The 17,167-nt window shown below is 34.3% G+C and overlaps 1 protein-coding gene across 1 annotated transcript in view; it reads right to left on the minus strand.

Annotated features, from left to right (window-relative positions):
* Positions 1 to 17,167, minus strand: part of LOC150081704 (voltage-dependent anion-selective channel-like) — a 180,556-nt gene that overhangs the window by 106,467 nt on the left and 56,922 nt on the right. The window contains exons 3-5 of the mRNA XM_090379569.1: positions 11,099 to 11,233; positions 6,896 to 7,016; positions 880 to 990 (exon numbers count right to left, since the gene is read on the minus strand). Coding sequence (XP_090235695.1) covers positions 880 to 990; positions 6,896 to 7,016; positions 11,099 to 11,233 — 367 coding nt within the window. The remainder of the gene's footprint in view (positions 1 to 879; positions 991 to 6,895; positions 7,017 to 11,098; positions 11,234 to 17,167) is intronic.

The raw sequence follows: 17,167 nt of genomic DNA on the forward strand, positions 1-17,167 counted from the left end.
GTGTTCAAAAACAATTATCCAGAACAAAGATTAACCAGTTACACCAACAGCCCATTCTACATCCATAGGTTGAAGAGTACCTAAAATTATAATAACTGTCAAAGTGAATAACTACTCAGAATCTTGTGATCTAAAATAGTTAGGGAGAACTCCCATGCTCAATACAGACATGATAAAAGAATTTTAATAGGATAAACAGGCCATCCATTATATACATGTATTGATGATCAACACACATGATATATAGAATGAAAAGCAAACAGATTAAGTGAAAAAAAAAAAAAAAGAAAGAAAAGAAAAAGACTAGTAAATTCTTGCAAAAACAGGTAGACAAAAAGGGACAGCTTATCCAAGAGAGAGCACAATAACCTCCAAACTCAATGCTTCCTAATTTTGCCATCCTGTTTGTTTTTAATCCATTTTCAGTAAATATACATAATAGAAAAACCACAGCAGAATCAGCCCAAAATGTCTTATAGTTTGTTCTGCTCTGTAAACCTACATACAGAAATACACCTATCTTCTTTTAGATAAATCTATAAAACAGAATAAGTTTTTTTTAGATTTATCCATATCTCATATATTTTAAGGAAAATAAGAAATCTGTTTACTTGCCAAAATAGGAGAGAGAGTACAAAATGCTTATAATTTGCATCTCAATCTAGAAATTGATTGAACTTCATTTCATAGTGAGATTATCCAATTTTTAATATATCATATGAACCTATACAATATATTGAAATTAAACTTCCCCATATGTAAACTAAATCAAGCAGAATTCATATGAAATGTATAAGAATTTCCACAATAATTCACTGACCATGACATATAGAAAGATCCTTTTAATATATTTTTTTTATATATAAAAGAGTAACTTACTGAAGAACTGCTGCATTGTGGATGACTGGCTTAATATCCTCGAAATCAAAGTCACTGTTAAAATGAACATTATCACTCTTCAAAGCTAATTTCAGTGCACCTGTCTTTTTCCTGAAAGAGAGAGAGAGAAGCATATTGTCAGTCTTAAAGACTGCTTTTAATGCTCCAGTAAGTTTCCTGAAAATATAAAGTATATTTTATATGAATTACAAAATTAAGTTTGTTTCAGCAAGAACTAAAATGTGTAATATGTGTAAACTGTGTGAATTTGTTTCCCTTGAAATTTATGTTTTAAATTTCAGAATAATATTTAATTAGCGTGACATTTACCAGGAAAATGTCACAGTTAAGTGAAAGAAAGTAATATCATCAAAAATTAATACTTATTTTTCCACATAGTCTCCTCTAATATCAGTACACTTTTTTATAGTGATTTTTCAGCACTGTTATCCCTTGTTTGCAGAAAGCCACAGCTTGGGTCACAGAGTTCCACAGACTGATGACATCATCATCACTTTCAAAATTTTGCACCTGGAACTAATTCCATTCCTTTCAAAAATTTTTCATTAATATGAACAAAAAAAAAAGTCAGAGTGCTAAATCCAGTAAATGGGAGAGGGGGGGGGGAAGTTGCTAAAATTCAAAGCCATGATCAATGATAAGTCACTGCCAATGTGTGACAGATTCTAAATGTCCTAATAAAACAGAATATTTTTCAAAAGTGCTTTCAACTTCACTTTTTCGACTGTTAAAAAAGAGGGGGGGGGAAATTCTTTTCTCTTGAAATTTTGTAAACATATTTAAAAGGAGGCTATTTAATTACAAAAACCATATGACAGACATCATTATTTCACACTTAGACCATCCCTTATATTTTTAATTAACCCACTGGAAGTTCCATACAAGTAACATAAGCTAAATAATAAATTTATGAGTACCACAGTTCTAAGTTTTACCACCATTTTAGATGTAACTTTTAAAACTGAAACATGAAATTGCATGAAGTTTTAGGTACATTTTAGTTCAAAAATAAAGTTTAATTTTTTGGTAAAATACATATTGAAGAAAGGTTATGTATTAACAATGTTTTTAAAAACTTGTTTAATTATGTAGTAAATGACAATAGAAAAGTTGTGTTCTGCTCATGTGCAAAACTCTTAAAATAGACCCTTGTGCTCTCTACTGCTGCAATAACAAGGAGAAAAAACTCAGAAAAGCAATGAGATAAAGAACATGAAATGACTTCAGAGGTAATGAAACATGGAAATAGTCTCTAAGCATGTAATTTGTCAAATAAAAATTTAAGCAAATAAGAAAATCATTATTAAATATTGGTTACAGGCACTAGCAGTTTATCTCTTCCAGCAGATGAATGCTGGAAATGTGGATATTGGCGAGCAATTCAAAAAAGTCAAATGGATGGAATGACAGACTCAAGAAGCAAAATAATATTACCTACAAGGTGTATAGAGAGATTAGAAATTTTATCCAGGGAACTACTGACTGCTGAAAAGAATAATTGTCTTGCTTCCTGCAAAGATAATCCAATGAGCATTGTAAACAAATGAAAATGACTTGTTATATAGTCTGTTAAACAAGACAAAACCAAAAGTATAAAAAAATTTATCATGACAGGGTGCCAAGACAAGTAAAGAATCACTAGTTCAGCAAGGAAGGTGCACAACATTTGAAATCAAGGATTAATTTCTGCACCACCCTACTTTATTTTATGGCAAAAATTTGGGGACAGAAGGTAATTTTGAGCCTGCTTACACAATTATTCCTATGAGCAGTCTCCTTTCTGCCCAACTACTATAAACAGCAAACAAAGACTCATAGTCTAACTTCCCCACAAATTCCAATGGAAATGAAAAAAGTTAAAACCGTACCTGCTAACTTTTGACTTTTGAAAAGCTGGAGATTAGGTAATCGTAGGCAGGAAGAAAACAGGAGATTTTTTTGGAGAGAGGCAAGTTTTTAAAATCCAGATTTTGGACACGAAATTAAATTTCACTGACAACATACATTTTATATTAAAATATAACCTTAAGGTTGTTTACCAGTAAACTATGCTTTCCATCAGTAGCTTACCTGGGATGTTTCTGTCTGTGGATTTTTGCTTGGATTGCATATTAGACATCAACTGATTATGATTGCTTTAAGAAAGATACTGTTGCAGATGTTATTCTCTTCAGAAATGCTAAATCAAAGTTTTCTTTTAACAATGGTCCTGATTTCTAGACCTGGCTGTCAAGAGCATTTCAAAGCTTTACTAAAAAGAGAATTCAGTGTTTGTTTTTCTCACCTGGCTGAACATCCTCTTACACTCAGCACTGTTATAAGGAATTGTTAAAAATGCCAAGTACAATTTGGGAAAGTTTTGTATTTCTTTCATAACAGCATCTTCTAGGTTCTCTCATGAAACTGGCAGAATTGATACTGCAAATATCTATTACTTCACATATTTATCTTCAATAATACTGAGAGGTACTGGAATCTTCCCCACAAAAATAGTTTAAATTTGAAAATGATGCATTATCAATCAATGAAATTTGTGCTACCTCTCCATTTATAAGAACATCATTTTTCAATGGGAACTTGTGAACCATAGTCACATGCAACAACAAATTCAACAACAAGGGAAGAAAATTCATGACAGAATTTTCTTCCCTTGTTTTAGTCCTTCCACAACCTTGGCAGAAGAAATGTCTATGACTAAGATTCCTTCACCTTGTGGGGTACCATAGGCTGCTATGGCAATCCACTTCAAAATGGAAGTGGAATATTTAATACCTACTGGCATAACAAATTTGCACATAATATTCTTCAACACATTTAAGATGTACATGGATGATGTGAGATATACTGAATTGAAGAGCTGTGTTCAGATTTCCAAACTTTGGCATACCATTTAAAAGAAAGTAGCAAATTGCTTTATTCAAGCCAAAAGAGAGAAATATGAACAGACTTTCTAAACAAGTGAGGATAACAAGCTTGGCTAGGTTAAGAGCATTCCAAGAAGATTGTGACTCAGAAATTCTTTTTCTTGATTTCATCAATTTGTCTTCTTTCAGATCTTTTTGGATCACAAAATGGATTCAGACATGAGTTGAGCCACTCACTAGTGATCACTTGTTTTACTTTTCAATTTGGTAACTCTGAAAAGTGTTCATATGGCTTTTCAAAAATTGCATTATTCTGGTCTAGTTATAAATTTAACTAGAGACAGCCAACCAACACACACACACTTCAAAATCTTTTTTACTTCACTGGCATGCATCAGTCAAAATTGTTTAAATCTATTTTTACTTTTAGCACTTCTTTCTCAATAGTAGTAAATGAGCAGAAAATATTCATTCACTTTTGCTGGAAGGCATGCAGCTTCCTTTTAAGCAAAAAAAATAATAAGATGACAATGATAGCCTAGTACTACCAAGTGATAATCTCCACTTTTAATACCTTTGCTACTCCAATTTTTAAACCTACCATAACAGTGCATTATTATTTTTATTCTTCCACAGTTTTTTGAGGGAGTCCTACATGCTTAAAGGTTTCAAGAGAAGATGCCATTGGGCATTTTCTCTTGCAATTTATCAATTATAGATCTGCACCTGCCCCAGAGTACTTTTATAGAACAGCAAGAGTGTTGTTCAATCGTGATCGTGCATGGTCACATTGTGAATACTTTACTGACAGGGTGGCTGAGATTGCCAAATCAGGATGGATCTGTGTTGTTATTTGGTTTTTAGGAGCATTAGCAACTAAGGCCATATTGCTCCGGGGATATGCGATGGTCATTCCCTGACCTTTTCGCATCCTCCATATTTGGTGGTCACGGGCTTGAACCCCGGTCTAATCAAGAAGCATGTGCTATGCACTGCTGCTCCTGCCCACCTGGCTACGGAGGTGCTGGATGGATCTTTCCAGATACAGCTACTCTCCCCATCCCATTCTGGATAGATTTCAATTATATGATAATGGAGCTGGTTCTCATTCTAGTCAGGGCAATGCATTTATTGTTACAGCTTATATGCCTCATCATCCAGGGTGTTGCACCATCACATGACTGTACTGGTTGTGTTCAGCTCCCTGGTAGGAGTTACAGTTGATGCTGTCTAAAGTTAAACCAACTGTTCCATTATTATGTTATGCAAATGTGGTTTATTGTGTTACTTGTCAGGATTGTAAGGTTAATTTCATTGGTGAGTCTGAATGTAGACCCTGTGATCGTGTTTCTGAGCCAGGCTGATTTTGCCTGCTCAGCCCATTGCAGAGCATTATTAGTGTGGGCAGCATGTCAATTACAATCCATGACCCAATGTTGAAATATTAGATTGTGCCCGTGATTCTCACCATCTCTCATGGCTGGAGGCACTCCATATAGCTGTGGCGGGTTCCACCATTAATCACAATGCTGGAACCCACATAGATCCTATTATGGAAGCCATTATCTTGCAACTTGATGAGGATGGCAAGTGAACAATATGGCTAATGTACACTGCACTGTTTCTGTAGCCTGACAATTGTCTTCATCTTTCTTTCCTTTTACCTCCTCCCCTTCCCATTTTTATTTTTGATGTCCACGATCTGCACCTGGTTAGGCTTTGCCTCTGCATAATATAATGACTTGGTGTTGTATATCTTGTTGACAGAGGCACACCGCCTCAAAAGCTACTTGATGTATTTTAACGATTTAATTTTCTCGGTGCATTTATTTATTGCTTTTATTCTTTCTTTGTATAAATAGGTTATCATTTTTGTCTATTGATTTTAGTATATTAATTTTTCAGTTTTAATTGTATTTTAAATGTTCCATTGGTTGTTGCATTATTTATTTTAACATGATTATTGCTAAAATCAAGGCCTTTTTTTAATATTATTGATTAATTATTAAGCTTATAATAATTAATCATTACATTAATGATTTAATTAACTCCACAAATATGCAAAAGGGTTCAGTTAAACAGTTCAATGACAAAAAAAAAAATAAAAAAGTTTAATAAAAGGCTGTTTTGATGGGAGCTAATCACAAAAATATCAAGTTAACAACAACTGCATTTCAAGTTATCACCAAGTCTAGTTCAAGTTAATGAGAATTTTAAAGCATTATTCATGAGATTTAAAAGGGATTGTTGGATTTCAAGATAGATAAATTCGACATATCAATGTCCAAATTATTGAGGGTCTACTCTATACCCAGGTTGCCCCTAGGTGTTGCCTGCCAGTATTCATGTATACTCATGAACTTCCACCATATGTAGCCTTGAATATAACCAGTGGAAAAATGCTTCATGGACAAGACTCTTGTGTATTTCACATTCAAACTTGAAATTGAAATCAATGACTCAAAAGCAGGACTAGGTGAGTGCAGCTCTTGAACTTGCCTAGAGTTAATCCTGAAAATCAGATATCACAATGTGCCCTTGAAAAAAGGTTATAAGTGGTGTTCATGAAAACAGGCACAAAGTTAATATGGTACTCTGCATTATTGGTAAAGCTCTATTTACCTTTTGGGAAGTATAGTAATTCCTTGGCAGCACATCTGGAATATCCATCTGAAAGAAATGAGAAAACAATTCCATTTACGAAACAGGTTGCATAATATGAACAGGCTTGAGAGAGCAGATGAGATATGCAGCCATTTGCAGGAGTGTTGTTGGTGTTGACACTGCTGTGCTCGATAATGAAGTATGCAATCAACAGGCTTTGGTTAGTGAAAGAGCAGTTTCACAAAAACTCAACGTTCTATGATCCCCTGCTCATTTGAAGTGCTATGAAAATGCTTACAGAGATCTGAATATATACTGTTAGAAAATATTGTTGTTGTTGTGAAACAAATGTAATGTTTTAAACAGGGTTAGCTCTACTGATATATATGAAAGGAAGTTGAATCATTTCACTTTCATGGTCATGCACCAGAAATAGTGAATGTTTTCGCAGCCATTTTATGGTGACAAATTGATGCTTTAAAGTTCAAAATCTATGCTGGGTCATATAAGTTATCTACATAACATACCCAGTTTGAGGAATGAAACTCGAATCCAGAGTCAGCTTCAAGCCCTTAAGTAACTGGTCTTCAATAGTTAGCTGAGTAGCCAGAGTATTGTCAGTGTTCCACTTTTCCTTTAAAGTTAATCCTTAATTAAAAAAAAAAGTTAAATATCAGAAAATAATTTAGCAAATACAACAAATATAAACCCTCAATTTTATGGACTTATAAGGGGTTCAGTAAAATCAAAAGTATTTTTCAAAACCAAAAATAATTGAAAATTTAAGCAGTTACTCCGTATATATATATATATATATATATATATATATACAAATTAGAAATAAATTTAAACAGTAAAATAGTAACAGAAATTAAGCTTTTATTTGTTGATACATAGTACATAGAAGATGATTTAACATAACCATGATTAGAAAAGCTTTATTCAGTCAGATCTAAGAAGCTAAAGTTGAGATACTGGTGAATCTACAGTCAGACTACTTAAGTTTGGCCTTGTTTTTTTACAATATCTGACACTGGTTTTTCAAATAATATTCCTCACAGACTGTGAGGTGTACTGTGAGGTTATAATAAAGAAATAGGGCATAAAGAAATAAACAATATGCTACTGAGCATATCTATAAACCAACTGGATGCTGGCTGTTTATCATGACACATGAGCTCTGTTTTCTCTGTCAACCGAACACACTCAAAATACACACTCCGGTGGCAGTCAAATTTTTTTAGTCAGTTGGATCCAAAGTCCATAAAATCAAGGGTTTACTGTAACTTGAAAGAATCATGTATTTATTAAATTAAATAGAGAATATGATGTTTAACTGTTACCTATGCTGACCATAGCAGCAATTGTGACTACGTGATGGAAAACTAAAATTTTAAACAGGACGTGAATAAAACTATAATACTAGATGCAAAAAAACAAATGGCTGTAAAAATAAAATAAAATCTGCTGGATTATATCTTAGAAATTATGAAAATGAAAGATTATGTATGCAACATTCAGAAAAATTCAAAATTAGGGATGAGCCAGGAACCACAATTTGAACTGCAGATAACTTTTGTGCCATTAGCTCTAATTCTTTTATCTTTCTTTCATGTTTGCATCTTTGTTTCTAGTTTTGGATGTTTTAATTGTGATGAAATACTTGGTACTTACTAGAAAGAAATAAAATTCTATTGTACTGTGGATACTCAATGCAGCGCTGGCTGTGGTCCTATTACCCCAAGACCACAGCCAGTATTGTACGTTTACTGCTATTTTTCAGAACTAAATTTATCCATCTTGATTACTATGCCATTAAGCCTGATGTTTGCTAATAATATCATTAGCAAACATCAGAATCAACAAAGACTGCAGCACTGCTCCAAGTTAAAACATCAAGCACATTATCATCATCGTATAAAATCTGCCCGAGCGTACAGGACTCTGGTAGATGTTCAAAGTGGTAAAACATGAACAGTGGCCACTGATAAAATGCTGACAATCAATAAGTAAATGTTGAATAGTTAAAGGTTGCACAATATTCAAAAGAAGGGGAAAATCGGTAACCCTAAACAAAAAAGGAATGATTATGCCCAATACAAAGTCGGGCTAGAACAACCTCTTTTTAGGTGTATTAGCATATGCACATGGATAGAATCTCCAGTGGACAGATTTCATGAAATTTTATAGGCTTCTTAGAAATACCTGTTGGGCAATCCCAAATTTCATTAAAATTGGACTAATATGGCATTTTTTTTTTTTTCCTGAGATATCACATTGGCTATCCACATACTATTATGTAATAAAATTTAATCTCAACATTGTTTATTTTTTATATATAGATAAGTTTTTTAACCTATGACAATATTATTATTTACTTTTGTGCCTGTTGTTTGATATCTAAGAAGGAACTGTCTTATACGATTAAAAAAAAACAAGGAAAATATAGACTGTTTGCACACTGGACAATGTGAGAGATGAACAGAAACAATATTTCCTTGGTTCACACACAAATGTCATTGCTGCTTTTTTTATATATTTTGCCCTTAAAAGCAGTACTGCTCCAATCTGTCAGTTTTTTATGTACAATAGTATCAAAAGCTTTCTTGAAGTCCAAATATATGATGACAAAATTATTTTTTGCACTCAGTTCCTTTGTTACTGCATCAGAGTATCCAATCAGACTGGTTAGACAAGGTCATCGCTTAACAAATCCATGCTGTAACTGCAGTATAATTACATTACAGGGTCTGTAATTACTCACGTCACCATTTCAATCCCCCTCTATAAATTGGAGATACAATTGTGCGTCTCCAATTCATAGGGACCTTCCCGAATCCAAAGATGCTCTCACAATTATGGTTAAGGGTTTGCTTAACTCCTCTGCTGCTTCTCCTAATATAATTGGACAGATCCCATTCATTTCAAATGCCTTTTATGTGTTTAGCTTCAATCTCTTCCACTTTCCTCTCAGTTATCAAAAAATCATTTAGCATCCTTTGAGTTTGATAAACTTCTGGCATCCACTTCTATAAAGAATTCCTCACATGTGAATGTAAATGCAAAATACCTATTCAGTTTATCAGCAACCTGACAAACAGAAGAGCTGGATCACCAACATCAAGTGGATCAATATGATTCAACTCCTTCCTTCTACTGTTAATATAAGTAAAGAAACCTTTGCTGCTTTTCTTTGCATTCTTTGCCAGAAACTATTTGTAAGTGTCCTTAGCTTGCCTAACCTTCTTTGTTGTTGATTACAGCCTAGTTTATATCTACTATAGGCGTCTGTATCATGTGATGATTTATATGCATCCCATGCATTTTTATTTTCAGCTACAAGCCTTATCAGTTCATCTGACAACCATTTAGGTCAAGCTAGTCCTGCACTACTTCTTTAACTGCTCCGAACAGCATTTCTTAGTCGGTATGAAAAGCCTAGTAGCTTCTACAATTTCTTCCCTGGATGCTTCCCATTTACAATTTGCTGTTGATAACATCATCAGTTGGTGCCACTGTGTAGAATTTAAAAACTGTATGACACCACTGTAGTCACCTTTACAAAGGCAAAAGCCCTTACCTTTATCCTTGACAGCAGTTGTCTTTAAGTAAATTCCACATCAGTATAATGTGATCACTGCCATCCAGTGCAAGAACAACAATATCAAAAAAGGGGCTCACATCTGGTGAGTATGGGTTTGGCACACCCAGGGTCCTGAGCTGGATATCATCATTCTTCTCTTTCTTGGTGATTCCCTTCTACTTCTGACTCTCTCTCTCTCTCACTCAGGGTAATTCAGAATTTTTTTTTTTTTTGGCTGGTGCGGCATAAGCCTGAGGCTTCCTTGCACCATATGGCTAATAATAATTATAATAATAATAATTCAGGATGGTCTGCAGATAATGCTATAATCTCTAGTAAGCCAAAGCCAAACGCTTGATGACTGAAAGTCTGTGTCCTTCACTTGAGTGACTAAAGCATTCAAAGACAGAAACTGAATGCAGAGATGCATGCAATTTTAAAATTTAGTGTATGCACTGAAATATAACATGTAACCCTTGTTACTGTACTGTATAGAGAAGGGTTAATTTTTTCTCTATGCAGTACAGAGAAAATTAGTGGTTAATTAAAATTAGCCCAGCATTAAGGATTAAAGATACATATATTTCTTATAACTTTCATTACCCATTTATTTGGAAGTTTAATTTCAATAACAGCTTGTGTTGAATCTATGCTCACAGATTCAATACATTATTGAAGTTTCATGAGAAATTTGCTATTAGCAACCACCTTCATTACAGATGGTCACTAACAGAGATCACCTATATGAGAGACCAGCAAGATCTGCTACAGTCACATCCATTCCCACTTCTTAAAATTGAATATCCAATAGCACTACACATCTCAATGTCATGTATCAGTTTATGTTTATATTCTGGAGCCCGGATTGTTCTATGTCACCAGTGGCGTAAAACATAAAAATTACAAGTTAAATAAATAGCCACCATGAAGTGTGCTGGGAGATTTTCTCTTCATCATGTAATTTTTAACTGAAATATAAATAAATGAAACAAAGGTGGGATAACTGTTATCCATCTTGCTATCCAGATTATTAACAGAACAAAAATTAGTAAAAAATATAAACGATTATTTAACAATGTTTATATTTAACTATAAGTTAAATGACTTTAAATTTAACTATAAGTTAAATTTTAAAAAATTCACTTACCATATTCACTACATTTATACTTAGATTCCAAGGAACCTGTCACTTTTCCAGTGTCATTGTTAGAAATTCCAACAGCATTCAGTTCTACACCAGTACTAGTTTTGGACTTGCAATCAAGTTTCAGCAGTGAATAAACTAAAAATTGAATGAAATTATCTAGTTATAGACTAAATAAAAAAAGAACTTAATGAAGCAGAAACATTAGGTATGGAAAAAGTAATACAATTATTTTTATTATTTTTTATTAATCTGGAACTCTATTCTTTTTATTTTTAATTTTTATGGATGGTTATATGGACCCTTATAGTAAGTCCATTCAATAATGTTCTGTCATGGAATTCTACACTAAAGATGGCTCAGTACCACTGTACCATACACAGTTTTAAAAGAATACTTCATTTATTGAGATGCACAATTATCTGAAAAACGATTCTTTTCTGTACCTACTGAATGAATGTGCCAAACAGTCCAAAGAAACTGACAAGAAAATGTTTGATATTTTGATTGTCAAAAAGATCTTTTGTCTTGAAAAATGACAAATTGTTTTATGTATAAAATTCAGTTAGTTCAGAAGTTGTAACCTACTGATAATGACAGATAAGTATATGTTTCATGGAATTTACTAGAACTTCATGTTATGCATGCTAATGAGTGATGGTTACTTTAAACCTTAATGATTACATGAGTAAACAAGGTTACTTGCTGTAAAAATCCCAGATTACATCCTTTGCATCTACAAAGATGTAACTGTTTGGTAAAGGATTTCAGCTAATTGGATCTTGCTGTTTTTTGAAAGCAACAGCAACAATTCGTATGTAAATAGAGAAAGTTAAGAAACACAGAACTTCCTAGGTTTAACTCTCAAGGATAAAGGCCTACAGAATTCTTAGTTTCGGCAGAATCATGCCACTTAGCATATATGAAATCCATGATACAGATATTGGAAAGTAATTCTGAATTTAGCCATAATTATGAAAGCTTCCTTGGACCCAGGGGAGGTCCCCGTGGAATTACCCGTGTCAAAGGGTGACAAACGTAATTACAGACCTGTTAGTCTAACTTTTGTTCCAGGGAAAATAATGGAGTCACTAGTTAAGGAAGCGATGCAGGATCACCTAGGCAAGATTGCAGTTATAGTTCAAACACAGCATGGGTTTGTTAAGGGGAAGTCTTGTCTGACAAATTTGACTGGATACTATGATGTGGTCACAAAGGAATTGGATGCAAAGAATAATTTTGATACCATATACTTGGATTTTAGAAAAGCTTTTGATACTGTGGCACATGGAAGACTACTGTACAAATTGGAGGAGTATGGCGTTAAGGGCAAGTTGCTACAATGGATAAAAGGATGGTTGAGTGGGAGAATTATCAATGGACTAATGTTATTATTGGAGTCCCCTGTATTGAGCCCATTGTTGTTTTCGGTATTTATCAATGATATTGATGAAGGTATATCAGAGTTAATGTCTAAGTTTTCAAATGATATGAAGGTTGGCAGGGTTGTTAATGACAGTAATGATAGAATGCTATTGCAAAAGGATCTGAAAAAGTTGAGCAGATGGGCTGAGAAGTGGCAACTGAATATTACTGCATATGGGTAGGAGTAACCCCAGAATAAAGTATCAACTGGATTATACTAAAGTCAAGGTAGAGGAGAATGTAAAGGAACTGGGGGTAACTGTGCAGTCAGATATGGGACGCCTCCGGAGCCAGATGGGCAGGAGCAGCAGTGCGTAGCACATGCTTCTTGATTAGACTGGGATTCGAGCCTGTGACTACCAAATACAGAGGATGCGGAAGGGTCATGGAATGACCACCACATATCCCCAGAGCAATATGGCCTTGGTTGCTAATGCTCCTAAAAACCAAATAACAACAACAACAACAACAGTCAAATATGAAGTTTTCTAAGCAGTGCAAAAAAGGCTGCAAGAGTAGCTCATGGTGTCTTGTCAATGATAAACAGGAATAAGGGGGTTATTGTCCCCTTGTATAAGGCAATGGTCAGGCTGCACCTTGAGTACTGTCTGGAGACCTCACTTTAGGAAAAATTTAGAGCTGCTGGAATGAGTACAGAGAAGGGCAACAAGATTGGTGAGTGGAACAAAGGGTTGGTGTTAACAAGAAAGGCTTAAGTTCTACAAATTGCAGCTTCTGGAGACTAGGCACCTGTGAGGTGATCTTATTGAGGTGTATAAGGCTTTGAATGGATTGAGCAAGCTCAATGGTAATGGGATTCTTCCTCTTGCTCAGATTACTCACCTGAGGGGACATATATACAAATTGAGGAAAGACGATTGTAGAATAGACGTGTGGAAATTCACCTTTAGCCAGTGGATGGTTGATAGTTATAACAAACTTCCATCTGTTGTAGTGGGGGTCAGCAACTTAAATAAGTTCAAGGCAGAACTAAACAAACATTTGGAGTGAATGGATGGGTGAAATGGGAAGGGTGTGTTTTTTTTTTTGACTGATGCTATATAAGCTTGTTTTCTTGCACCATATGCCCCCGCTAATGCTAACTAAGTGATTTCCCATCATGTAGACAAATGAGCCAGCAAGGTCAATGTCACATGACTTCTGACTGTTGACTGCTTTTAAAATTTCTAAAGAAAAGAAGTTAACCAACCAAAATGCACTTAGGCAATATAGAGGAAGAAATGTAAAGTAATAATCAAGACACATGATTGGACGTAATGTAAAAAGTTCAAGATGTTGCAAATACTAAAGGTGAGAAGATTTAATGAAGAACTTAGTACATATATATATAATTTTTTTAAAAAGAAACCAATGAAGTTCACCTATTTTCTTGATTTATCCTTGATTTTCTTTCAGATATTATTATATAAATTTCAAAGCACCATTCTGTCAGTGAAAGTATGTCCTATGAGAACTGTAGTTCTGTGAGCAGTTGCTCTCTTTGGCTATAGACCTGAAGTGCCAAAAAAAAAAAAAAAAAAAAACTGTGGAAATCTCTGGGCTTTTCTGCTTTGTGCAGGAACTTGCTGGGCTGTTATGTGTTGGTTGGTTTGCTTGCTGAAAAGGCCTGGAGCTAGAGTTCTATATCAGTATGAATATCCGTAGTGGAGGTTATTTTGGTTATTTTTTTATTTTTTTTTTTTAAGGAGCATTAGCAACTAAGGCCATATTGCTCTGGGGATATGCAGTGGTCATTCTCACCTTTCCGAATCCTCCGTATTTGGTGGTCACGGGCTCAAACCCCGGTCTAATCAAGAAGCATGTGCTACGCACTGCTGCTCCTGCCCGCAGAGGTGCCCAGAAGTGGAGAATCATTTGCCCTTATTTTTATTGATACAGTGACCTCTTACTTTATCTGTGTTTAAATTACACAAATTTAAAATAACACACAGAACCATTAATCATATTTACAGAAAGTGCCACGAGAGGGGGGGGGGAGTACATACTCAAACACATATTCAACCTCGACGAAACAGGTTTATATTGAAAAAAGAAAAAAAAGAAAGAAAAAAGCCTGATTGCACATTTCTTTTGCTGAAAATACTGCGCCTGGCAGAAGATCAGCTAATACTTCTGTTTGGTGCTAATATGGAGGGTCATAAACTGAAACCTGTGTGCATTTACCGCTATCAAAACCCTTGTGCCCTTAAAGGTTATGACAGGTCATACATGCCCGTGTACTGGTACTCAAACTCTAAAGGGTGGATGACTGCTGTTATTTACTGAAGTTATCTTGGATCTTAATTATGGCCAGAATTGTATTGCAAGGCAGAAGTATATTGCAAGGCAGAAGGAATTCCATTCAACATCTTACTTATTCTTGATAATGCCACAAGCCATCCACTCAGTATTGCTGATGACTGTTCTAATATAAAGACTGTTTTTTTTTTTTTTGACAAATGCAACCTCAATACTCCAGCATATGGACCAACATGGATTTAAATCTTTTAAGACTCTTATTTAAAGCACATCCTGGCTGATCTAATTGACAAGACCGACCATGAACAGATTGTGCAACAATATTGGCAAGCCTTCAATATAAAAGATGCTTTAAAATTCATTGATGCTGCATGATGTGAAGTTCCACATAAATGTATTCAAAGTTCGTGGCATAAGTCATGTCCAGATCTTAGCAATTCTGTCAAAGGCTCTGTTACCAATGAAGATTATGCACAAACTAATGACCTTTCAAATTATCTTGATATATTTAAATTGATTCTACATTTTTTTAGCAAAAAAAATAAAATAAATAAAGAACCATTTTTTATGTTAACATCGGCATAATTATACAGATAACTGCATAATGGCATCATGTTTTGGACTTCTGCCAGTCCCTTGATCCTATGAGCAATTCCCAATGATCAGAATGACCAGGAAAAAAAGATGAGGGAGATGTGAACCGACTCTTCCCTGATCGGTCATTTAGAGCATAGTTTGAAAAACTAGGCTCTAAATTTTAAAATTTCCTCCACAGATTAACATTCTAAAAAAATATTAACGTTTCTAAAATTTAGTCCACGGAGCTCTTGGGAATTTTAGAATGTTAATATTTTTTTCTAAAACTATAAAATTGAATCAGAATACGCTGTGCACAAAAGTAAAAATTGCCTTTTCTGAGTAACCCTGGACTGTTAATGTGCGTTTTATATATGCAAAGATCACGCACATGCTTGGTACACGTGACCTTGAACCAAAACACCTCATTTTTCAAGGATTTCATACTCTTTTTAATGTTGAAATAGAGGCTTATTGGTATATTTATTGCTAAATTTCATATAAATATTGGTCACATATTTTCAGGTGTTCGTGAAAATACTTTCAAAAGTATATTCACGGCAGTTTTGCTCAAGTATTTGCACTAATGGGGCTGCAACTATGATTGAAAAAATTTCAGGTGCAGTGGCACGCATAAAAAAGAAAAACCCAGAAATCGAAAGTAACCAATGCTATCTTCATCGTCATGCACTTGCAATGAAACGAATGTCAGAAGACTTGAGGTAATGGGTAATGTCATAAAAATAGTTAATTTTATAAAATCAAGACCACGCAATGCGAGAATCTTCAGGAGAATCTTCAGTTTACTCTGTGAGGATATGGGAAGTTTGCATAAAAATTTGCTGCTTCATACTGAAGTCTTGTTTTTCACCGAGTTTTACGAACTGCATGAAGAGATAGGTTTCTTTTTATCTGAATGCCATTTTGAATTTGCATACAAATTAAGGGACAAATGCTGGATACAGAAAGTGGCTTACCTTTCAGATGTCTTTGCCTATTTAAATGAAGTGAATGCTACAATGCGGGATACCAGGGTAATGCACTTCGAAGCTCAGAGTAAAATGGAAGCGCTTCAACATAAGCTAAAACTTTGGGGTGAATGTATACTTAGGGAAGAACTTGATTGCTTTGAAAATTTCAGTGATTTTTACTTATGAATGAAATTTCCTTAAGTGAAGATACAAAAGTTTGTCTTGCAGCACATATCTGATTTGTGTACAACTATTGGGGAGTACTTCGCTCCTCATTTAGAAAAATTACTGTAGATTCAAAATCCCTTTGTTGACTCTGCAAATAACAATGATTTGCCTTTGAAAGAGAAAGAACAGCTTATAGAAATTTCAACTGATTACACTGATATAAATTTTGCAAGCCGAAATTTTTGAACAAGAAGCAAAATTTTTCTTTAAATATTGATATTTTTAATGAATTTTTATTCTAAAAGTTTGATGTAACCTTTATCTGGTGCTAGTGACCAACTATTTCCGTTTTTAGTGTATTTTTTTTTATTAAGGCGCCAGAATGTTTTTTCTTTCTGATGTGGGGCTCCACATGTCTAAAAAGTTTGGGAACCCTTGATTTAGAGGAACCTGATAACCGGCACCCTCGCCTCAAAAGATTCCATTGTATTTATATACGTAGATTTTAATCCCTAAACAAACAAACAAACAAAGATTTTATTTTATAAATTATATTCTGTTGCCAAATAGATATACCCATAATGCCTCTATATCCCTATATTTTTTAGTCCTATTTAAAATTTAAAGTCCTATCTTTAAATTTTTTTATATACAGGCAACCCCCATATAACAT

This window comes from Mastigoproctus giganteus, chromosome 8 (genome assembly GCF_048544385.1).
Source record: "Mastigoproctus giganteus isolate SK-2022 chromosome 8, ASM4854438v1, whole genome shotgun sequence".
Classification (NCBI taxonomy): domain Eukaryota; kingdom Metazoa; phylum Arthropoda; class Arachnida; order Uropygi; family Thelyphonidae; genus Mastigoproctus; species Mastigoproctus giganteus.